This window comes from Somniosus microcephalus, chromosome 13 (genome assembly GCF_052327205.1).
Source record: "Somniosus microcephalus isolate GS21.2 chromosome 13, FLI_Smic_1.0, whole genome shotgun sequence".
Classification (NCBI taxonomy): domain Eukaryota; kingdom Metazoa; phylum Chordata; class Chondrichthyes; order Squaliformes; family Somniosidae; genus Somniosus; species Somniosus microcephalus.
The window spans coordinates 130,827,613-130,852,631 of NC_140999.1; the positions used below are offsets into that span (position 1 = coordinate 130,827,613).

The window sequence follows — 25,019 nt, forward strand, 5'->3', positions numbered from 1 at the left end:
GTACCAACGACATAGGTTGGTACCAACGACATAGATAGGACAAGGAAAGAGGTTATGCTGAGGGAGTTTGAGCAGCTAGGGGCCAAATTAAAAAGCAGAACCACAAGGGTAATAATCTCTGGATTACTACCTGAGCCACGTGCAAATTTGGCTAGGGTAAATAAAATTAGAGAGTTAAATGTGTGGCTCAAAGACTGGTGTGGGAGAAATGGGTTTTGCTTCTTGGGACACTGGCATCAGTACTGGGACAGGAGAGAGCTGTTCCGTTGGGACGGACTTCACTTGGCCAGTGCTGGGACTAGAACCCTGGTGAATCGAATAACTAGGGCGGTAGAGAGGGCTTTAAACTAATTAGTGGGGGGGAGGTTTTAAGAGAGCGAAAAATAAAAATGACAGCGGAGAAGGCAATAGAGCAAGGTAGCAGTGGGGAATTAAAAACCAGAGCACGTCAGGAAGGGACAGAATGTATAATGATAAAGGTAAAGTAGTAAAAGGGGTAAAAGCAGGAATAAATTGTCAGAAAACATATTTGAAAGTTCTTTATCTGAATGCACGCAGCATTCGTAACAAAATAGACGAGTTGACGGTACAAGTAACTACACATGGGTATGATCTGGTGGCCATTACGGAAACATGGCTGCAAGATGATCATGACTGGGAACTAAACATACAAGGGTATTTGACAATTAGGAAGGACAGACAAGAAGGAAAGGGAGGTGGGGTTGCTATGTTAATCAAGGATGGAATCACCGCAATAGTCAGAAATGATATTGGATCAAAGGATCAGGATAGCGAGGAACAGTTTGGGTGGAGATAAGGAATAATAAGGGGAAAAAGTCACTAGTGGGCGTAGTCTATAGGCCTCCTAACAGTTGCAACTCTGTTGGTTGGAGTATAAATCAGGAAATAGTTGGGGCTTGTAATAAGGGAACAGCTATAATCATGGGGGATTTTAACTTTCATATTGACTGGACTAATCAAATTGGGCATGGCAGCCTTGAGGATGAGTTCATAGAATGTATTAGGGACAGGTTCCTTGAGCAGTATGTAACTGAACCAACCAGGGGGCAGGCAATCTTAGACCTGGTCCTGTGTAATGAGACAGGATTAATAAAAAATGTCCTAGTAAAGGATCCCCTTGGAATGAGTGACCATAATATGGTTGAATTCCAAATTCAGTTTGAGGGTGAGAGAGTTGGATCTCAAACCAGCGTACTGAGCTTAAATAAAGGAGACTATGAAGATATGAGAGTAGAATTGACTAAAGTGGACTGGGAAAACAGATTAAAGTGTAAGACGGTACAAGAGCAGTGGTCTACATTCAAGGAGATATTTCACATCTTTCAAGATAAATATATTCCACTGAGGAAAAAGGGGAGTAAAAGAAAAGCCAGCCATCCGTGGCTAAGTAAAGTAATAAAGGATAGTATCCGACTGAAAACAAGGGCATATAAAGTAGCCAAATCGAGTGGGAGGATAGAAGATTGGGAAGCATTTAAAAGCCAGCAAACAATAACTAAAAGATTAACTCAGAAAGGGAAGATAGATTATGAAAGTAAACTGGCAAAAAATATAAAAACAGATAACAAGAGTTTGTACAGCTATATAAAAAGAAAAAGGGTGGCTAAAGTGAATGATGGTCCCTTAGAGGATGGGACTGGGAAACTAGTGGTGGGGAACATGGAGATGGCAAAGACGCTGAACAAATATTTTGTACCAGTCTTTACAGTAGAGGACACTAAAAATATCCCAACACTGGACAAACAGGGGGCAATGGGGGGGGGGGGGTGGAAGGAGCTAAACATGATTAAAATCACTAAGGAGATGGTACTCGGTAAAATAATGGGACTTAAGGCGGATGAATCCCCCGGACCTGATGGCCTACATCTTAGGGTCTTGAGAGAAGTGGCGGTAGGGATTGTGGATGCATTGGTGATTATTTTCCAAAACTCCCTGGACTCAGGAAAGGTCCCAGCAGATTGGAAAACTGCTAATGTAACACCCCTATTTAAGAAGGGAAGTAGACAATAAGCTGGAAACTATAGACCAGTTAGCCTAACATCTGTGGTTGGCAAAATGTTGGAGTCCATTATTAAGGAAACAGTAACAGAGCATTTGGATAAACATAATTTAATAGGACAGAGTCAGCATAGTTTTATGAAGGGGAAGTCATGTTTGACAAATTTGCTCGAATTCTTTGAGGACGTAACATACAGGGTGGATAAAGGGGAACCAGTGGATGTAGTGTATTTGGACTTCCAAAAGGCATTTGACAAGGTTCCACACAAAAGATTACTGATCAAGATAAAAAATCATGGGATTGGGTGTAATATACTGGCAAGGGTGGAAGATTGTTTTCTGTTAGATAGCCAGAGAGTTGGGATAAATGGTTCGTTCTCGGGCTGGCAATCAGTAACTAGTGGTGTTCCGCAGGGGTCAGTGCTGGGACCCCAACTCTTTACAATCTATAACGATTTGGAGGAAGGGACCGAGTGCAACATATCCAAGTTTGCCGATGATACAAAGATGGGAGGGAAAGCAGTGAGTGAGGAGGACATAAAAAAACCTGCAAAAGGACATAGACAGGCTAAGTGAGTGGGCAGAGATTTGGCAGATGGAATATAATATTGGAAAGTGTGAGGTTATGCACTTTGGCAGAAAAAAATCAAAGAGCAAGTTATTATCTAACTGGAGAGAAACTGCAAAGTGCTACAGTACAAAGGGATCTGGGGGTCCTGGTGCATGAAACACACAAAGTTAGTATGCAGGTGCTGCAGGTGATCAGGAAGGCGAATGGAATCTTGGCTTTTATTGCAAGGGGGATTGAGTATAAAAACAGGGAAGTCTTGCTGCAGTTATACAGGGTATTGGTGAGGCCACACCTGGAATACTGCGTGCAGTTTTGGTTTCCATATTTAAGAAAAGATATACTTGCTCTTGAGGCAGTTCAGAGATGGTTCACTCGGTTGATTCCGGAGATGAGGGGGTTGACGTATGAGGAAAGGTTGAGTAGGTTGGGCCTCTACTCATTGGAGCTCAGAGGAATGAGAGGCGATCTTATCGAAACATATAAGATTGTGAGGGGGCTTGATCGGGTGGATGTGGTGAGGATGTTTCCACTGATGGGTGAGACTAGAACTAGGGGGCATAATCTTAGAATAAAGGGCTGCCCTTTCAAAACTGCGATGAGAAACTTCACTCAGAGGGTAGTAAATCTATGGAATTTGCTACCCCAGAGAGCTGTGGAAGCTGCAACATTTAGTAAATTTAAAACGGAGATAGACAGTTTCCTAGCAGATAAGGGAATTAGGGGTTACGGGGAGAGGGCAGGGAAGTGGACGTGAGTCTAGATTCGGATCAGCCATAATCCTATTGAATGGCGGAGCAGACCCGAGGGGCCGTATGGCCTACTCCTGCTCCTATTTCTTATGTTCTTATAATCAGTGCCTCCATTTTTCACTTGGTCCCCTGCCACCGAAGCACCGCGATGTATTGGTCAGTTGCCTGTGCAGTCCCGTCTCCAAATGAGTTCTCTCATCTTCTCAGTGAGTTCCCTGAGCTCACCAGGCCCACATTTTCTTCTTCAGTCGCGAGGCACGGCGTGGCGCATCACATTACCACGACAGGATCCCCCGTTTATGCGAGAGCTTGAAGGCTGGAACTTGGTAAACACGCGACCGCCAAGGCGGAGTTTCATATAATGGAACACCTGGGTATTATTCGATGTTCGAATAGTCCTTGGTCCTCGCCATTACACATTGTTCCTAAGCCGGGCGGCGGATGGCGACCATGTGGCGACTACAGACGCCTGAATGAGGCTACCACACCGGATCGGTACCCAATTCCTCACATTCAGGATTTTTCGGCCCATCTGGCAGGGAATTCCATCTTTTCCAAAGTAGACCTCATCCAAGGCTATCATCAAGTGGCCGTGCATCCTCAGGACGTCCCCAAAACTGCCGTCATCAAAGCTTTCGGGCTCTTTGAGTTCCTTCGTATGCCGTTTGGGCTGAAGAATGCAGCACAAGCCTTCCAACGTCTCATGGATTGCGTGTTGCGCGATCTGCCATTCATCTTCGTCTACCTAGATGACATCCTTATTGCCAGTAACAGCACGAAAGAACACATTACGCACTTGCGTACCCTTTTTTCTCGTCTCCGCCAACATGGCCTTATTATCAACCCGGCCAAGTGCCAGTTTGGGTTGCACAGCATTGATTTCCTGGGACACAGAATCACCTCAGAAGGCGCTGTCCCGCTGGCCACAAAGGTGGGAGCAGTCACCTCGTTCCCTCTTCCTCAGACCATCAGGGCCCTCCTGGAATTTCTGGGAATGGTCAATTTTTATCATCGGTTCGTCCCCAAGGCAGCATTGTTGATGCAACCTTTGTACGAGGCCCTCCGAGGTAAATCGGGCAAAGACCTGATCGATTGGACACCCCAGATGGACCAGGCTTTCCTCGACACTAAGAACGCTTTGGCTGCTGCGACCATGTTGGCACATCCCCTTCCGGGCGCAACCATTGCCCTTACCACTGACGCATCTGATTATGCCATCAGGGCAGTACAGGAGCAGTGGGTCGACGGCACATGGCAGCCACTGGCTTTCTTCAGCCGCCAATTGCGGAAGAAAGAACGCAAGTATAGTACTTTTGATAGAGAGTTGTTGGCATTGTTTCTGGCCATCCGCCATTTTCGCTTCCTACTGGAAGGATGCCCATTCACGGCTTTTGTAGACCACAAGCCACTTACTTTTGCGATGGCCAAGACAGCGGAACCATGGTCGGCACGGCAACAATGTCATCTTACGTACATATCTGAAATTACAACCGACATACAACATGTCTCGGGCAAAGACAACCTGGTGGCGGATTGTCTCTCCCGCGCCCAGCTCCACGCAGTACAACTGGGAGTCGACTATGTTAGTTTGGCAAAAGAACAGAAGGCAAACCCTGAAGTGCAGGCATACCGGACCGCACCTTCCAGCTTACAAGTGGCTGATGTCAGTTTCCAGGCCGCAGGGACCACACTCCTGTGTGACATCTCGATGGGCGTCCCACGTCCAATCGTTCCAGTCGAATGGCGCAGGAGAATTCTCGACACTATCCACGGGTTGTCACACCCTGGCATGAGAGCGTCACAATGACTCATGGCAAAGAAATTCGTCTGGAAGGGCATGCATCTCGACGTCCGTGACTGGACCAATACCTACGTGAGTTGCCAGAAGTCCAAGATACAACGCCATGTTAAGGCCCCAGTTGCCACTTTTCCGGTTTCGGAGCGTCGATTCGACCATGTGCACGTGGACCTGGTTGGTCCTCTCCCTTCCTCTCGCGGGTACACTCGCCTCCTCACCGTGGTAGACTGCACCACCAGGTGGCCAGAGGCAATTCCTTTGGTTGCCACCACAGCGGCAGACGTCTCCAGAGCCTTCATCTTGTCGTGGGTAGCTCGGTTTGGGGTACCGGCTGACATCTCCTCCGACCGGGGGCCTCAATTTACCTGAGCTTTGGAACGCCGTAGCTCAAGGTTTGGGCACCAAGTTTCATCGTACCACCGCCTACCATCCACAGGCGAACGGTCTGTGTGAAAGATTCCACAGGTCCCTTAAAGCCGCACTGCGTGCTAGTCTCCGTGGGCCTAGTTGGGTGGACAGGCTCCCTTGGGTGCTGCTAGGTCTTCGCACGGCGCCTAAGGATGACCTGCATTCTTCTTCAGAGCTGGTTTACGGCCAACCACTCGGAGTGCCTGGCGATTTTCTTCCTCCTCACATGGAACCCTGGTCCCCAGCTCAGCAGCTCGTCAGCCACCAGGAAGCGGCTAGGAATTTCATCCCAGTGCCTACGTCGCATCATGACCTGCAGCGCTCCCATGTCCTGGTGGATCTTAAGAGCGTAGAATACGTGTTCATTCGGCAGGATGCTTGCAAAAACCCGCTCAAACCGCCTTACACAGGTCTGTTCCACGTCATCTCGTCAGGTGACAAGTCCTTCATAGTCGACGTCGGCGGTAAGCCTGACCACATCTCCATCGACCGGTTGAAACCAGCGCATCTGGATCTGAGCGAACCAGTCGTCACCCCTCAGCCGCCTCGTCGTGGTCGTCCACCGTCGACTGCCAGTCCGGTACAGCCACAGTCATCCGCCGAGTCGCCAGTGCTCGCCTCACCAGGTCGACCACAGCCGGCCTCTTCTCTGCCTGCGGCGTCATCCCAACCACAGCCAACGTCCAGTTCGTCTTCTAGCGCTCCGTTCCAGCTGCCGGGGTATCAGTCGGTCGGACAGACTCGTCAGAACTCCTTCTCGCCTTACCTTCTCTGTTAAAAGCAATTCTGGGGGGGGCGCATGTGGTGGAACCACCAGAGGATTACGGACATTTGTATATAATTCCTTTTACAGCAATGTAGTACAGCTGGGGGCTGCACCTTTTTAATGTATCTGTTAACTGTACTAGGGCTTCTTTCCTGTACTCCGCGTGATGACGTCATGCCGTCCGTCACGTGATCTCTCGACGGCGGGAAGAACGTGATGACATCATGACGTCAGAGCTCGGAACCTGCTAGCAGTTGAGCTCGGAACCTTCTAGCAGTTTCCAGAGAGGCTTTCAAACAGACCAGACCTATTTGCATTGTATCCTATAGTTTCCTGTACAGCTTCGTTTGTTCATTAAATTTTATTGTTTTTGATTTTCTGAGTCGATCTCAATTCTTCGGCTAGGAACCCCAGTTCCTACAGCATAATATATATTCTTGAAAAGGAAAAAATTGCAGGAGAAAGAGCAGGGGAGTGGGACTAATTGGATAGCTCTTTCAAAGAGTCGGCATAGGCACGATGGACCGATTGGCCTCCTTCTGTGCTGTAAGATTCCCCATGTGCTATTCAGAAACATGTAACATCATGGAAACATGTTACTTTATCCTGTATTTTCTGAGAGTAAACCTTGAGCACGACACTCCTTAGTGCCAAAAGGTTGGTGAGCAGAACTGTGTTGGGCTCGGGATGTTCTGGTATGCCTGTTAGAGCACTAATAGAATTTTTTCCAAACTTGTGTTTTCAGCAACCTTTGTCCATATTCTGGCTCCATCAGAACAGTCTTGCAGGGGTGTAGCTAGCAATTTAAAATTTTGTAGACACCGGCTGATCTGCTTCGCTCCTCCCCCTGCAAGCCAAGCGTCCATGACCTAGTGCCCCTGGGATTTGAACGCAGATGCCAACCTGGTAGATATTGCCGTACATACCTCATCCTATCCTAGGGATCAGCATAGGAAAACAAAATGGTGTCAGCAGGATGAGACAAAATGGTGGTCTAAGTCCCTCCAATTGATTTCCTCACTGCTGCTGAGATATGTTGAAACAAATTTAATGTGTCCCATAAATTTATATACATCCCATGCACCTTCCTTAGCCCATGTTCTATTGAAATGCCACCTCATAAACTAAAAAAGGGCCAACTGTGGTAGTATTGTGTTGGAGTACTTTATATCCACCACAAGTGTTCACTAAAGCATTTACTTACAAAGTCTATTAATTCAAAATTGTTTCATTACAATTATCTAATTCAAATTCAGCACTGAATTCCTATTTTCCAATGTTATTTACACTGCTTAATTAAAATTGTGTGATAATTCAAATTTGTACTGCAAAAAATGACTGAATTATCAATTGTAAACTGTGCATAAACTGGTGGTTAAGATGGTGACTCCAATATGCCAAATAGAATCTTTTGTGCTTTTTTTAAAGGAGAACACACTCTTCCTCATCTTATTGTTTCCTTGTTTCAGATACTGTGTGCAGTTGTGCAAAGGAGAGCTTTGTTTTCAGCGCCTCAGTCTTGGTGAAGTGAGTGAGCAGTTGGGTTTGACTCCGAACGTGATTTACTTGTCGGATGGTAACGCAAGTGTACACAAGGAGGCGGGGAGCGGCTCCTTCACTGTGATCACAAAGAAAAACTGTTACTTGTAAGTGACTTTCATTTTGTGTGTACCATATGAATAAATCTTATTGACAAAGTCAGCTGCAAACATTTTCTGCTGCAAGCTCTCTGGAGCAACATTCCACTTGGAGCTAGGTTCGATCCTACTAAAGGAGGCATTAGAGAATTTTTAAATACGTTCTACAGAATAGATTTTCAAAGGGAGACCTTGGACCTGATGGGGCCAGTGAGGGAACCCAGGGGCTCCACCAGTCATCAGATTTAGGTCCTGACTGTCATCATTTTTTTTCTCTGTATTTGTTAATTCCCTGACCTGTTAGTTCAGTGTATACTGAGTAAAAAGAAAAGGTTTCTGCACCAACAGCACTGTATCCACTCAGGAGATGGTAATCTGTTCTGGATATTAGGATTGGTGTTCTCCAAAATCTGTCTATTTTCAGGGGGCTCCCATACAGAAACGTTCAACAGCCACTGTGGGTGTTATAGTACCCATCATTTCAACAAGGTGGTCACCACACTTTAGAAAGGATGTGAAGGCCCTTGAGAGGGTGCAGAGGAGATTTACCAGAATGGTTCCAGGGATGGGGGATCTTAGCTACAAGGACAAGTTGGAGAATCTGGATTTGCTTCCATTAGAGCAAAGGAGGTTGAGGGGTGATTTGATAAGTGTACAAGATTATGACTGGTTTGGATAGGCTCTACGGGGAAAGGCTGTTCCCACTAGTTGATGGTACAAGGACTAGGGGACACAGATTTAAGGTTTTGGGCAAGAGATACAGGGGGGATGTGAGGAAAAACTTTTTTATGCAGCGAGTGGTGATGACCTGGAATTTGCTGCCGATAGAAGTGGTGGAAGCGGAGACAGTCATGGCTCGATTTTCCAAGCCCCGAAGAGGCAGGTTTGGAGGCGGGAGTGGTGGGAAAATTGCAGAATCGGGGGGCAGGACCCCACCCCGCTCCCAACCCACCTCCATGCCAATGTCCCAGGAGGTGGGTACCCGACCTGTGCTGGGAGCCGCCTCCCTGAGGCGGGAAGGGGAATTAGTGCCAATTAACTGCCTGTTAACAGATAGTGAGAAAGGATTAATTAGCAATCTTGTTGTACAAGGCCCCTTGGGTCAGAGCGATCATAATATGATAGAATTCTCCATTAAGATGGAGAGTGAAGTAGTTGACTCAGAGACGAGGGTCCTGAATTTAAATAAAGGAAACTATGATGGTATGCGGCGCGAGTTGGCTAGGATGGATTAGGGAATGTCACTCAAAGGGTTGACGGTGGATAGGCAATGGCAAACATTCAAAGACCGCATGGATGAACTACAGAATTTGTTCATCCCAGTTTGGCATAAAAATAAAACAAAAAAGGTGACTCAACCGTCGCTAATGAGGGAAATTAGGGATAGCATAAGATCCAAGGAGAGGACATTTGAATTGGCCAGAAAAAGCAGTAAACCTGAGGATTGGGAGCAGTTTAGGATTCAACAAAGGAGAACAAAGGGATTAATTAAGAAGGGGAAAATAGAATATGAGAGTAAGCTTGCAGGGAACATAAAAACTGACTGTAAAAGCTTTTATAGATATGTGAAGAGAAAAAGATTGGTGAAGTCAAGCGTAGGTTTCTTGCAGTCAGAATCAGGGGAATTTATAATTGGGAACAAAGAAATGGCAGCCCAATTAAATACATATTTTGGTTCTGTCTTCACAAAGGAGGACACAAATAACCTCCCAGAGATGTCGAGAAACATAGGGTCTGATGAAAGGGAGGAACTGAAAGAAATCAGTATTTGTAGCGAAATGTAGGGAAATTGACGGGATTGAAGGCCGATAAATCCCCAGGGCCTGATAATCTACATCCTAGGGTACTTAAGGAAGTGGCCCTAGAAATAGTAGATGCATTGCTGATCATCTTCCAACATTCGATGGAATCTGGAACAGTACCCATGGATTGGAGGGTAGCTAATGTTACCCCACTATTCAAAAAAGATTGTAGAGAGAAAATGGGGAATTACAGACCGGTAAGCCTGACATCGATAGTGGGGAAAATGCTAGAGTCCATTTTAAAAGATGTAATAGCAGAGCACTTGGAAAACAGTGACAGGATCGGACAAAGTCAACATGGATTTACTAAAGGTAAATCGTGCTTGACTAATCTAATGGAATTTTTTGAGGATGCAACTGGTAAAATAGATAAGGGAGAACCAGTGGATGTGGTGTATTTGGACTTTCAAAAGGCTTTCAATAAGGTCCCGCATACGAGATTAGCATGTAAAGTTATGGCACATGGGATTGGGGACAAGGTATTGACTTGGATAGAGAACTGGTTGGCAGACAGAAAGCAAAGAGTTGGAATAAACGCGTCTTTTTCCGAGTGGCAGGCAGTGACTAGTGGGGTACCGCAGGGATTGGTTCTTGGACCCCAGCTATTCACAATATATATTAATGATCGAGACAAGGGAACTAGATGTAATATCTCCAGGTTTGCAGATGACACAAAGTTGGGTGGGCGTGTGTGCTGTGAGGAGGAGGCTGAGAAACTCCAGGATGATTTGGGCAGAAGCATGGCAGATGCGATATAATGTGGATAAATTCAAGGTTATCCACTTTGGTGTTATAAACAGGAAGGCAGATTATTATCTGAATGGCACTGGATTGGGAGAAGGGGAAGTGCAAAGAGACCTGGGTGTCCTTGTGCACCAGTCGCTGAAGGTAAGCATGCAGGTGCAGCAGGCGGTTAAGAAGACAAATGGTATGTTGGCCTTCGTAGCGAGAGGGTTTGAATACAGGAACAAGGATGTCTTGCTGCAGTTGTACAGGGCCTTGGTGAGACCACACCTTGAGTATTGTGTGCAGTTTTGGTCACCTTATCTGAGGAAGGATGTTCTTGCCATGGAGGGAGTGCAGCGAAGATTCACCAGGCTGATACCTGGGATGGCAGGAATGATGTATGAGGAGAGATTGGGTCGATTGGGCTTATACTCACTGGAGTTTAGAAGAATGAGAGGGGATCTCATTGAAACTTATAAAATTTTGACAGGACTGGACAGACTAGATGCAGGAAGGATGTTCCCCATGGTCGGGGAGTCCAGAACCAGGGGTCACAGTCTAAGGATAAGGGGTAAGCCATTTAGGACAGAAATGAGGAGGAATTTCTTCACCCAGAGAGTGGTGAACCTGTGGAATTCTCTACCACAGAAGGCAGTAGAGGCCAATTCATTAAATATACTCAAGAAGGAGCTGGATATATTTCTTAAGGCTAAAGGGATCAAGGGATATGGGGAGAAAGCAGGGACAGGGTACTGAATTTGGATGATCAGCCATGATCGCATTGAATGGTGGAGCAGGCTCGAGGGGCTGAATGGCCTACTCCTGCTCCTATCTTCTATGTTTCTATCCCTATTTTTAGCCCTGAAGTGTGGGCTGTCCGACGGCTCTGAACCACGCCAAGTTAGCGAGGCGGACAGTCGGTCTTCATGGTTTGGAGGGGTCGAGATGTCCGTTGTGCAGGTGAGTGATGGGTGCATGTGTGCAGAGGTAAGTATGTGAGGTAAGTGTAAAGTGTTTTAATAAGTTTTACTTACCTTTACTTTCTCCTGCAGGCTTCCTTCCTTCAGTTCTCGGGAGTCCCTCAGCTCACCGGCACAGAAAGCAGAATGGCCGCTGAACTGTCAAAGCTGCAGCCTCTGCTTTCTGGTCTGGAGAGCTCTCTAACTGAGTCTGAGTAGAAGGACTCAAGTTAGAAGACAGATTGTCAGTGTTTGACAGCTTCACAGAGCTGTCAAACACTGATTTTTCATCTGTCAAAAGCTCTTGACAGATGAAATGTCAATCGCTGACATCACCAGTAACCAGGTGACCCTTAATTGGCCTGCTAAGCCTGCTGGACGGGCTTAACAAGGTCAATCAAGGAAAAATAGCGTGGGTTGGCCACAAGTCGATGGAGGCGGGACTACAACCCAAAAAGTGGGAGTCCCGCCTCCAAAAGCTCCCCATTGACAAAATCGAGCCCTCAATTTTTTCAAGAGGAGACTGGATAAGCACTTGAAGGAAATTAACTTGCAGTGCTATGGGGATAGAGCGGGGGAATGGGACTGACTGGATTGCTCTACAGAGTGCCGGCACGGACTCGATGGGCCGAATGGCCTCCTTCTGTGCCATATGACTATGACTATAACTATGACAGACTAATATTTTAGTTTACAAGAAATCTAATCCATAACACATCTCTTCCTCTATTTGAAAAACTTCAGTCACATTGTAGTGCCATTCTTGAAGGGCACAGATTAACTGGAGCTCCTTCCCCACTCAAACCCTACCACAAATTTTCAACTTCAATTGATAAAGCTTGCAAAACATTCAAACTCTCATCATCTTGTTCCAATTACGGACTTTAAGGACCGCTGCTTAGGCTGCTCTATGGTGGTACAAATGAATGGAGTGTGCGCAGCAATTGAGGCCCTATGTACATCATCGGACCCCAATTTTTCCATTACAATTGGCCTCCCAGCAGAAGGAAGTGGGCACTATGCCTGCCCATCTCGGAACCCTACCCAAGGTGACCGCAGTCAGAGCATCAGCATAAGCGGAGACGGTAAGTGACCCAACACCTTTTCAGGCCACTACCACCACATTTATGCCATGCAGGGGCCAATAAAATCTGCCCCGATATGCTAGTCTATCATAAAACCTTAATCAAACAAATTGGTATCTGTGACAGGAAGCAACATTTTACACTGATGAGGGCAATTTTTTTACCTTCAAAGAGAGTTAATTCATTCTAATTTGGGTTGGAGTCTTTGAAGTTGTTTAAAGTGCAAAAAAAAATTCCTTTATAAATAAAAAAATAAAAAAAATACGCACAAATTTCTCAATTTGTGATTTTGCCAATGGGGCCGCGTTGGAGGCGGGACTGCTGCTTGTCGGGTTTTAGACCCGCCTCCATCGACTATTTCCCCTTGATTGACCTTGTTAAGCCCGCCCAGTGGTCGAAGCAGAGCTGGAGAGTCTGGAACGTTCAGGTGTACTGTCCAAGGTAGACTGCAGCGAGTGGGCTACACCCATCGTCCCTGTGATGAAAAAGTCGTTGAGCAGCACGCCTGGGGAACCAAGGAAGGTTCGCATCTGTGGGGACTTTAAGGTAACAGTGAACCCGGTCCTTCACACTACAATATCCACTTCTGTGGATTGAAGATATTTTCGCCTCGCTATCTGGAGGGAAACGCTTCACTCAGATTGATCTGGCCCAGGCGTATCTGCAAATGGAGGTAGAAGAAGCATCAAAAAAATACCTCACAATCCACACCCATAAAGGTCTCTACCAATACAACCGGCTGGTATTCGGGGTAGCATCAACTCCGGCTATTTGGCAGAGGGCAATGGAACAGGTCCTGCAAGGGATCCCAGGGACCCAGTGTTATTTGGATGACATCCTGGTCACGGGCGAAAATGACAGTGAACTCCTTGCCAACCTGGAGCAGGTGCTCACTAGATTGCAGGAATATAGGCTCCGAGCTAACCGTCGCAAATGCGAGTTTTTTAGAAAACAGATCTCGTATTGTGGCCACATTATCGATAAAGAGGGGTTACATAAGTCCCCAGAGAAGATTGAGGCAGTAGTCAAGGCTCCAGCACCAGAAAATGTGTCACAACTGAGGTCGTTCCTCAGGCTGCTAAACTACTACCATAAGTTCTTGCCAAATTTGTCTACAATACTACACCCACTGAACACCCTACTGCAAACTGGGGTGCCATGGAAGTGGAGTGACGAATGTAGACGAGCTTTCCAGAAGAGCAAAACACTAATCACATCGAAAGAGGTATTGGCCCATTACAACCCAGCATTACCAATTCGGTTGGCATGTGATGCGTCACCCTACGGCATTGGAGCGGTGCTGTCTCTCAAATTCTCGGACGGCTCAGAGAGGCCAATAGCTTTTGCGTCACGATCACTAACCTCAGCCGAGCGTAACTACGCCCAGATTGACAGGGAGGTCCTCAGCCTAGTGTGGGGAGTGAAAAAGTTCAATCACTATTTGCACGGGCAGAAATTCACCTTGCTGACTGATCACCAGCCTCTTGTCTCCATTTTTAATCCGAAGAAGGGCGTTCCGGTGATGACTGTGCAAAGACGGTCACTTTTTCTAGGGGCGCACCACTATGAGATTGAATATAAGGGCACGAAACAGCATGGAAATGCTGATGGGCTATCACGCCTGCCACTGCCTACTGCGGAGGAAGCACCAGCAGTGAATCCTGTCGAAATATTCCATTCAACTATAGTTGAATACCTACCGGTAACGAACGCTTGTATCGAAAAGGAAACCCGAAATGACCCGACACTGTCTCGGGTATATGATTTGACAGTGAAGGGATGGCCAGCACATGGCGACTCACTGTTGCCAGCTTTCTGGACAAGGAGAGAACAGCTGTCAGTGTGCTGGGGGACCTTGATGTGTGGATCCCGAGTGGTAATTCCACCCAAGTTGAGAGGTAGAGTGCTCAATGAGCTTCATGAGGGTCATCTGGGAGGGGTAAAAATGAAAAGCCTAGCCAGGGCTTATGTGTGGTGGCCGGGAATCGATAAACAAATCGAGGACCTGACCAAGAGCTGCTCAGGATGCCAGAAATTCCAAAATGCACCACCACGGGCCCCTCTACACCCATGGGAGTGGCCCTCATCTCCATGGCAACGGGTGCATATTGATTTTGCTGGTCCCTTCATGGACTCGATGGTTTTTAATAGCCATGGATGCGCACTCGAAATGGCCTGAGGTCATCAAAATGTCCTCCACCACCATGGAGAAAACTATTGCAGTCCTACAGACCATTTTTGCCAGGAATGGCTTGCCAGAACAGATTTGCTCCGACAACGGACCACAGTTTGTGTCCGAAGAGTTCCGGAGGTTCTTGAAAAAGAATGGGGCAAAGCATTACACATCCGCCCCTTATCATCCAGCCACAAATGGATTGGCTGAGGGGTTCGTACAAACCTTTAAGAAGGCAATAAAGGCTATGTACAATGACAACATTCTGCTGCAGCACAAGGTGGACAATTTCCTGTTCGCCTACCGGAATGCGACACATGCAGTCACCAACCAGGCCCCAGCCATGATGTTCTTTAACCGAAGGTTAAGATCTCGCCTGGATTTGCTCAGACCAAACGTACGAAGAGATGTTGAGAGTAAGCAATTCCAGCACATCCATGAGAAGCCAACAAGGAGCTTCAATGTAGGGCAACCAGTCTTGGCCCACGACTACCGGACAGAAAAATGGCAGCCAGGAACGATATGCACACGGCAGGGCCCACTAATGTACACAGTGGATGTTGGGGAGAGCATCGTGAGACGCCATGCTGACCAGATCCTAGAGTCACAGGAACAAGTCAACCCCATGCCTCGCCCATACGTACCTGGTGATGAACCCGACGTACAGGTCGCATCTACCCCAGAAACAGTAGCATCGGAAGCTGATGAACCAACCGACGACAGGGGGCCAGAATCGCCTCCGCACCAAGAGCAAGACACTCGGGAAAGGCACTATCCAGAAAGGATCAGGAAGCCTCCCCAAAGACTGAATATATAAATAGACTATTTTCAGCTAATGTTGCATGTTAAAAGTGTTAATTGTAATTAGTTTGATATTTAATTGTTTAATGAGTGTTAATTGTTAAATAAGTACTGTTAATCTAAAAGGGGAGGAATTGTAACCTTTTAAGGGGGGGGAACTATCTTTTACAGCTCATGTATACTGCAGTACTGGCAGTGACCACACCTGTATAAAACACTGAGTAGTAATCTGTACAGATCAGTTCCACTGTGAGCCACGTTGAGTAAACACCTGTTGTACCGTTTCTCCTGCAGTCTGTGTCTTATACACGGACACAACACCTAGGGCTGGCAAAATTGTCCCCAGAGACTTTGCGATAACCTAACTGTCATTTTCAGAATTGGGAAAATAAATCCAGGCAAATTGTTCACTGGAGTTAGATTCTAATAACAGGAGAGGCAAGTTTTTTTTCTAAATAAGGTAGTTAGGAATAAGAAAAGAAGTTGGATGAAATCTTTTTTACCCAAAGGGTGGAAGATTGTGGAGCAAGTTACCAGGGAAACCCATTGAAGAGGGCAATATAAATGAGTTCAAATGCCTATTATGTATCATTTTGGAGAGAAAAGGGATTAAAGGATAAAGTGAGTAGGCAGATACATAAAGCTTATCTATCTAAAAGAGAGAGGCTTGTTGAGCCTAATAGTTTTTTCCTGTTGCAAAAAAAATTACCATGTGATTTGTCGGTCAATTCTTGTGCATTAAATGGGAAACTAGGTCAGTAGTATACCCATCATAGTGGAAATGGAAAGATTTGAGACAGACTATCTTTGCTGTGAATGAAAACCAATATTCATTTACAGTATCGAGCAACATAGGAACAGGAATAGGCCATTAAGCCCCTTGAACTTGTTCTGCCATTCAAAGAGATCATGGCTGATCTGTGACTAACTCCATATACCTTTGCCCCATATCCCTTAATACCTTTGGTTAACAAAAATCTTATCAATCTCAGATTTAAAATTAACAATTGATCTAGCATCAATTGCCATTTGTGAAAGAGTTTCAAACTTCTACCATCCTTTGCATGTAGAAGTATTTCTTAACTTCACTCCTGAAAGGCCTGGCTCTTAACTTTTAGGCTTTGTCCCCTAGTCTTAGACTCCCCAACCAGCGAAAATAGTACCATTACTAGTCCCTGATCAGGCATATTCCTCAGACGTTCACTTTCAACTAAAGTTTGAGGTAGCCGAATCCTAAAGACGCTTAATTGAGTCTAAAGGTCTGGACCATCTCTCCCTAAAGGAAAGGAACAACCTGAAAATGTTACCATCCTCCAGATAGCACTTTTAATAAGTTTAGCTAGACTGTAACGTTCCGGATATTATGAGGGTCTGGAAAACTCCCCCAGAATTCTGCAACTCCTCACCAAAGAGTGTACAGAAATTGAGTTTGCGAGTTTGATACAGAAGTCTTATGTAAGACAATTCTAAAAATATATAGATTTATTAAAGAACCGACATGTAATTTACAGTTGGTGAGTCAATTGCAACATTAACAGTTCCAAAAAGAGAGAGCTTACAATTCTATTATCAGAGATCCTTACTCTCAAATCTTAACTTCGCTACAGTTTTACAGTTCTTAGTTTTCTACAGGATAGCCACCAAAATCAAATACATTTGATCCTCGAGGTACAAAGAGTTAGAGACTTACAGAGCCGCCTCCTGAAGCTGAGAATCACTTTGCCCCTTTAAAGCGAGTCTACTATCCCATTTGAGAGTTCAATATTTATACCCTTTTCCAGTGGTATTTCCTTTAAGGTTTTCTGCTGATGTAAGCTAATTATCTCTAGTCATTTTTCTGCTGACCCCTGCAATTCTTAGTCACCTCAGCTGATAACATTACAGAATTATGTCTCTTCTCTAGGTGTTCTAAGTTTACCATAAAAAACAGTGTAACGGCAGGTGCATTTTTTACTTGATGATGTTATTTTTACAAAGGCAGATGTTTGTGCTTCTTTACGAAGTGTAAATTAGAACACCTTAACCAGGGTGAACCATTGTCTTGTTCGGAAAGGTCAGCCTACCGGAGCCTTTAACCTTCTGTTTTAATAAGGTTATTGATTCAGTGTCAACAACTATCTTATCTCTATAGCCAGAATACTTTCAAAGCTTTTTCATAGTTCGGTTTCTAGATTTCCAGACACCGTTTGTCATGTTTTAATAAGGCCAGAATTTTTTCATAGAATGGTGTATTTTTCTGAATAGGTTATATGGCTTATTGCTTCACAATAGTTTCTCTCTACCTGTAAAGTCCGCGCCTCAATAATACACGGACTTCGGGAGAACAGTTTAACAGGTACTTTACTGAGCAAGAGGCAGCTTGAAACTGAAACTACAGAAGCCTGCTAGGGCCTTTTATACAGGGGTGGTCACTGCCGGTACTGCAGTCTAAGACCAGTTATTCCCTTAAAGGTACATACACAACAATTCCTCCCCTTTTAGATAAATAGTACATAACATTCATTTAACAACTAAATAATAACTAATTACAATTACAATTATCGCAGTAATATATACATCAACTGAAATAGTCATTTATAAGTTCAGTCTTTGAGGAGGTTTCCTGATCCGGACTGGATAACGCCTTTCTCGAGTATCCTGTTCTGGCGGTGGAGTCAATTCTGGCTCATTGTCATTGGTTGGTTCGTCAGCTTCCAATACCCCTGCTTCTGAGGTAGACGCAATCTGTACTTCAGGCTCATTACCAGGTGCACATGCTTCTGGTACGGGTTTGGCTTGTTCCTGTGACTCTAGAATCTGGTCAGCATGGCGTCTCACGATGCTCTCTCCAACGTCCACTGTGTACATTAGTGGTCCCTGCTGTGTGTATATCGTGCCTGGCTGCCATTTTTCTGTTCGGTAGTCGCGGGCCAAGACTGGTTGCCCTATCTTGAAGCTCCTGGTTGGCTTCTCATTTATGTGCTGGAACTGCTTATCCTCAACATCTCATCTTATGTTTGGTTTGAGCAAATCCAAGCGACACCTTAGTCTCCGGTTGAAAAACAGTACGGCTGGAGTTTGGTTGGTTACTGCATGTGTCGCATTCCGGTAAGCAAACAGTAAGTTATCCACCTTGTGTTGCAGTGGTATGTCGTCATTATACATTGCCTTTATGGCCTTTTTAAAGGTCTGAACAAACCTCTCAGCCAATCCATTTGTGGCTGGATGATATGGGGCAGATGTGTAATGTTTCACCCCATTATTCTTCAGGAACCTCCGGAAATCCTCGACACAAACTGTGGGCCATTGTCGGAACAGATCTGTTCTGGCAACCCATTCCTGGCGAAGATGGTCCTTAGGACTGCAATAGTTTTCTCCGTGGTGGTGGAGGATATTTTAATGACCTCTGGTCATTTCGAATGGGTGTCCACAGCGATTAGAAACATTGAGTCCATAAATGGACCAGCGAAATCAATGTGTACCCGTTGCCATGGAGATGAGGGCCACTCCCATGGATGTAGCGGGGCCTGTGGTGGAGCGTTTTGGACCTTCTGGCATCCTGTGCATCTCTTGGTCATATCCTCGATTTTCTTTATCGATTCCCGGCCACCACACAAACGCCCTGACTAGGCTCTTCATTTTTACCCCTCCCAGATGACCCTCGTGAAGCTCATTGAGTACTCTATCTCTCAACTTGGGTGGAATTACCACTCGGGATCCACACATCAAGGTTCCCCGGCACACTTGACAGCTGTTCCCTCCTGGGCGAGAATGCTGGCAACAGTGAGTCGCCATATGCTGGCCATCCCTTCACCGTTAAATCATAGACCCGAGAGAGTGTTGGGTCATTTCGGGTTTCCTTCTAAATACTTGCGTTTGTAACAGGCAAACATTCGACTATGGTCGCATGGAATATCTCCACCGGGTCCACTGCAGGTGCTTCTTCCGCCGTAGGCAACGGTAGGCGCGACAGCCCATCAGCGTTTCCATGTTGTTTTGTACCTTTGTACTCTATGTCATACTGATGTGCCCCTAGAAAAGTGACCATCTTTGCAGCCGTTGCGCCGTCATCACCGGAACGCCCTTCTTTGGGTTAAAAATTGAGACCAGGGGTTGATGATCAGTCAGCAGGGTGAATTTCTGCCCGTGCAGATAGTGATTGAACTTCTTCACCCCCCACACCAGGCTGAGGGCCTCCTTGTCAATCTGGGCGTAGTTACGCTCGGCTGAGGTTAACGAGCGTGATGCAAAGGCTATTGGCCTCTCTGAACCGTCACGGAATTTATGTGACAGCACCGCTCCAATGCCGTAAGGTGATGCATCACATGCCAACCGAATCGGTAGTGTTGGGTTGTAGTGGGCCAATACTTCTTTTGAAGTGATTTGGCATTTACATTCCTGAAAGGCACGCTTACACTCATCACTCTATTTCCATGTTACACCAGTTTGAAGGAGGGCGTTCAGTGGGTGCAGAATTGTAGATAAATTCGGCAAGAACTTATGGTAGTAGTTCACCAACCCGAGGAACGACCTCAGTTGCGACACATTTTCTGGTGCTGGAGCCTTGACTACAGCCTCAATCTTGTCCGGCGACTTATGCAACCCTTCCTCATCAATCATGTGGCCACAATACGAGATTTGTCTCCTGAAGAACTCATTTGGGACGGTTGGCTCGTAGCCCATATTCCTGCAATCTCGTGAGCACCTGTTCCAGGTTGGCAAGGTGTTCATTGTCATTTTCGCCCGTAACCAGGATGTCGTCCAAATAACACTGGGTCCCTGGGATCCCTTGCAGGACTTGTTCCATTGCCCTCTGCCACATAGCCGGGGCCGATGCTACCCCAAATACCAGTCGATTGTACTGGTAAAGGCCTTTGTGAGTGTTTATTGTGAGGTATTTCCTAGATGCTTCTTCCACCTCCATTTGTAGATACGCTTGAGCCAGGTCAATCTTTGTAAAACGTTTCCCTCCAGATAGTGAGGCAAAAATATCTTCTATCCGCGGAAGCAGATACTGTACTGTGTGCAGGACTGGGTTCACAGTCACCTTGAAGTCCCCACAGATGCAAACCTTCCTTGGCTCCCCAGGCGTGCTGCTCAATACTTTCTTCATTACAGGAACGATGGGTGTGGCCCACTCGCTCCAGTCCACCTTAGACAGCACCCCCGAACGCTCCAGACTCTGCAGTTCAGCTTCCACAGCTGGGCGTATCGCGTATGGCACTGGTCTGGCCTTGAAAAATTTTGGGGTTGCGTTATCCTCAATCTTTATGGTTGCCTTTACTCCTTTTAGAGTCCCAAGTCCTTGTTGGAACACCTCTTCCGCGTCAGATAGAATTTGTGATAGACGTCCAGGTGCAACGTCATCATCTTTTTTGTCAGTCACAGTTAATTCCAGAATGGAATGCCAATCCAATTGTAGTCTTCGGATCCATTCACGTCCCAATAATGGTGGTCCTCCATCTCGTAGTATATACATGTATAGTTTCTGTGTTTCCTTCCCGTTATATTCAACTGGCACCATTATTTTTCCTCTGGGGTAGACCTTTTGCCCCGTATATGTCTTCAATACAGTGGACGTGTCCTTTAAGGGTATGTGTGAGAATAGCCGCTCATAGTCTCGTCGATTCATGACAGTTAGGGCTGATCCTGTGTCCAATTCCATCTTCACTGGGGACCCTGCTATCATGAGGGTGACCCAAATGGTTCAGTGATCTTCTTTTGCGATCACATTGTGTAGCTTTAAACAACTTAGTCGCCTGCTCCCGGAGTCCTTATCACTCTCCTGATCTTCTGAACTACTATCGGTCAGTTTCTTTACTTTCCTGTACTGTTCCTTAGTAGTTCTTGTCGTGTTGGTCTTCTTTCCCGACCTGCAGACTCTTGCTGTATGTCCCATCTTCCCGCATTGCCTGCATATTTTGTCTTTAAACCAGCAGTCCTTCTGCTCATGGGTTGTTCTGCCGCAGCGATAGCACTTTTCGGCTCCATACGCCATTTCGTTAGCGCTGTATTCTTGTGGTTTCTGTTGTATTTCCGCAGCTCCCCGTGCTGCTGCTTCGTAGGATACTGCCACGCTGAAAGCCTGTTTTAGCGTCAGGTCCTTTTTTGAAAGTAGTCGTTTCTGGGTTCCTTCACTCTGGAGCCCGCAGACAAACTTATCCCGTAAGGTGTCTGCCAGTCCTGCTCCGAACTGGCAGTGCTTCGATAACTTGCGTAGTTCCGTAAGATAGTCAGCATTGCTCTCATCTTTGTGCTGGTTTCTTTTATGGAACTTGAATCTTTCTGCTATCAGCAGTGGTGTAGGGCTTAGATGTTCCTGTAAGATATGAACAATCTCCTCAAAACTTTTCTCCATTGGTTTAGCTGGGGTAAATAAATTCCGCAATAGGCCGTACGTACTCGCACCCATCAGATTTAATAATACCGACGCCCTCTTTCCATCAGCCACCTCATTTGCCTTGCAGTACACTTCAATTCTTTCCACATACGTGGTCCAGTCTTCTACCTCGTTGTCGAAAGCAGTGATACTGCCATTTTTCGGCATCTTGGGCGATTTAAAATGGCGCCTCCCGCGCTTTTGCTTCTTCCCCCCCCCAATGGAATAAAATGGCGCCTCCCGCGCTTTTGCTTCTTCCCCAACGGGATAAAATGGCGCCTCCCGCGCTTTTGCTTCTTCCCTTTACTGCCACGCTGCTCCTAGCATTCTACGGGGTAATGGCGGCGATCCGCAGCTTCGGCGCGTCTCGCTTTCCTTCCCCCCCCATTTAGTTTCTCTCCGCTGTCCTGTTCTCGAGCACCGACCGCGCCCTGTGCGCTCCACCCTCTCTCGTTTTCTTTTCCCGGCGACGCTGCGCAGCCCGATTTGTAGAGCCGCTCGATCGAGCTTGAGCCCGCCGCAGTCCGGAAGGGTCAGCGCGCTACCTGCTACCAGCACGATTCGCTGGAACAACAGTCTCTCCCGCAATTCTCCAAACACCGATGGATTCTTTGGGCGGTTGCCCTCGGTCGACGCCCGTTGCTCAGACTACGACCTTCCAGGACCTTCCTTTCAGGCAAGACCCCCGTGAGATGATGCCACACTGCAGGTGAGTTCGAACTTACTCGTCGCCACTGTAAAGTCCGCGCCTCAATAATACACGGACTTCGGGAGAACAGTTTAACAGGTACTTTACTGAACAAGAGGCAGCTTGAAACTGAAACTACAGAAGCCTGCTAGGGCCTTTTATACAGGGGTGGTCACTGCTGGTACTGCAGTCTAAGACCAGTTATTCCCTTAAAGGTACATACACAACACTATCTACCCTATTAGTTCTCCTTAATATCTTGAAATCTTCAATCAAATCACCCCTTAATCTTCTAAATTTTAAGGAATACAACCCTGGTTTGTGTAATCTCTCCTCATAATTTAACCCTTGGAGTCCAGGTATCATTCTGGTAAATCTACGCTGCTCTCCCTCCAAGGCCAATATATCCTTCCTAAGGTGTGGTGCCCAGAACTGAACACAGTACTCCAGGTGTGGTTTAACTTGGGCTTTGTATAGTTGTAACATAACTTCTACCCCCTTGTATTCTAGTCCTCCATATACCTCAAATATACACAGTCACCATATACTTAGGGCTCATCTTTCTTGAGCTATTTCTTTCAAGAAATGTTCATGGTAATTCCCTATTTCTGAAACTGTTTCAGGAAAATGTGAAGCTAGAATGTTTTGGAACACTTCGGTAAAGGATATATAGGCTGTTTTAATAAATAATTTTGGTGCACATAATAATCCAATTGCCTTTTCTTAATCTTAGATTCCGAATACCAGTTACTGGCCAGTTGAATAGTACAGAAGATTTAAGAAAGTGCCGGGATGAATGGATTGATGCTATTGATAAATGCTGTTTGCACTGGAAGCGTTTATCCCAGTCACAGCTTTTTGTAGACAATAACTTGTCTGAGGTTATGCCAGATACACCATTCACAAAAGAGCCTGCTGATCAAACTGTATTAAAACAACCGGACTCACCTGGAAACCCAAACCAGGAAGAGGAAGAGGAAAAAGAAGAACAAAAAGAGGCTGCAGGAAAAAAGGCAGAGGCGTTAGAAGGAACTGAACTTGCATCTCCAGTTAAGAAAACAACTGTAGAATCACCTTTGGGAACAGTAGCTATTCCCCTTGCACGCCAATGTCTACCAGCTCCACCTCTACCTCTCCTTCCCCCTCTGCCACCAGCTATTCCTGTACCTCCTCCACTCCCACTTAAGAATTCGAGTAGTATGGTGAAGAAAACTAAACCATTTCATTGGGAAGCAGTTGCCCCAGAAAAGGTCAGTAGTTTCAGTAATTCCCTGTTACCCTTTATTGTAGCACTGTTTTTAATGCCAATCAGCAGCTGTGCCTAGGGATTGGAAGAATTAGTACCTTTCTCCGTAAAATCAAACCACGAGGGGATGATACCGCAAGAGCACAGCTTTGAGTCTGTTTGCATTGTAACCTGGCTGTGAGTTCCAGCTTGATTCATTTTCTACATTTGTCAGAGCCAAGCCTGTCAAACTTACATCTGGCCTATCACAGTCAATTTGCTTTTCCTTCCTCCAAACTGGCAAGTTTATAAAAAAAAAAGTAAAAAAAAAAAAAAAAATTTCAGCAACAATTTAAATTTCTTTTTAGACTTTTCAAGTTGTCACTGTAGGGGTTGGAGGACAGGAGGGGTGGTAGGGAGCAAAGGAAATCAAACTGCCTCCAAGAAACAAGAAGTTGCTGTAAGGAATTTGTTCTGATTCTCAGCTCAATTGAGAAAATGTTTTAAAAATGTGTCTCCTCAAGAATTACACTTCAAATGGTTTCTCTTTTATACAAAGTTACTCCCAGTTGCTGTGGTCAATGGATATAGGCCATTGAACCTTTGTTTATCAGTAGCTGTATATAATTGAGAGACTGTTGACAAAGAATATTAAATTTCCAGATAGCTGGTGTATACATGAAGACGGGAAAGTCAACAGCTGGTTATTTATATTTAGTGTAGAACTAATATGTAATTTTTCCAATGACTCCATCTATGTGGCACAAATTGGAGTTCACAAGTTTTATTAAAATTATCATCCAAGTGTCCCATCCATTGTTTCGTATGTCTTAAAATACTGATGTAATATGGCACGCGCGCTGTTTTCTGTCTGCCAGTTATGTTCACGTCATTGTAAAGTATGGGCTATTAATAATTGAATTGCTATTTATTTAAGCAAAGCATGACCTTTTCATTAATTAATATTATCAGTTCGAACTCTACATGTGGCAAAGTAGATCTCAAGATGTTTCAAACATCCAAGCTTTAGTTTATTCATTTCAATAGCTGATAAAAATAGGTCTGTGGGTACATGAACTGGGTGCTGTAGATTGTGGGAATTCTCCTTTCTGCTCTGGGGCTATATCTGAACAGAATTATTGAAAGGCTGCCCTCCCTTAAAGCTGCTAATGTAATGGGAATGAGTCTGGATGGTCTCCGGGTAAGAGTGGATATGAGTTCACAATATATTGCCATTAATTCGAGCACTAACTT

At 45.6% G+C, this 25,019-nt stretch overlaps 1 protein-coding gene across 1 annotated transcript in view; it reads left to right on the forward strand.

The window, feature by feature from the left end:
* LOC147108601 (uncharacterized) overlaps positions 1–25,019 on the forward strand; it is a 159,957-nt gene that overhangs the window by 45,508 nt on the left and 89,430 nt on the right. Inside the window, exons 6-7 of the mRNA XM_086005284.1 lie at positions 7,781–7,957; positions 23,274–23,790. Coding sequence (XP_085861410.1) covers positions 7,781–7,957; positions 23,274–23,790 — 694 coding nt within the window. The remainder of the gene's footprint in view (positions 1–7,780; positions 7,958–23,273; positions 23,791–25,019) is intronic.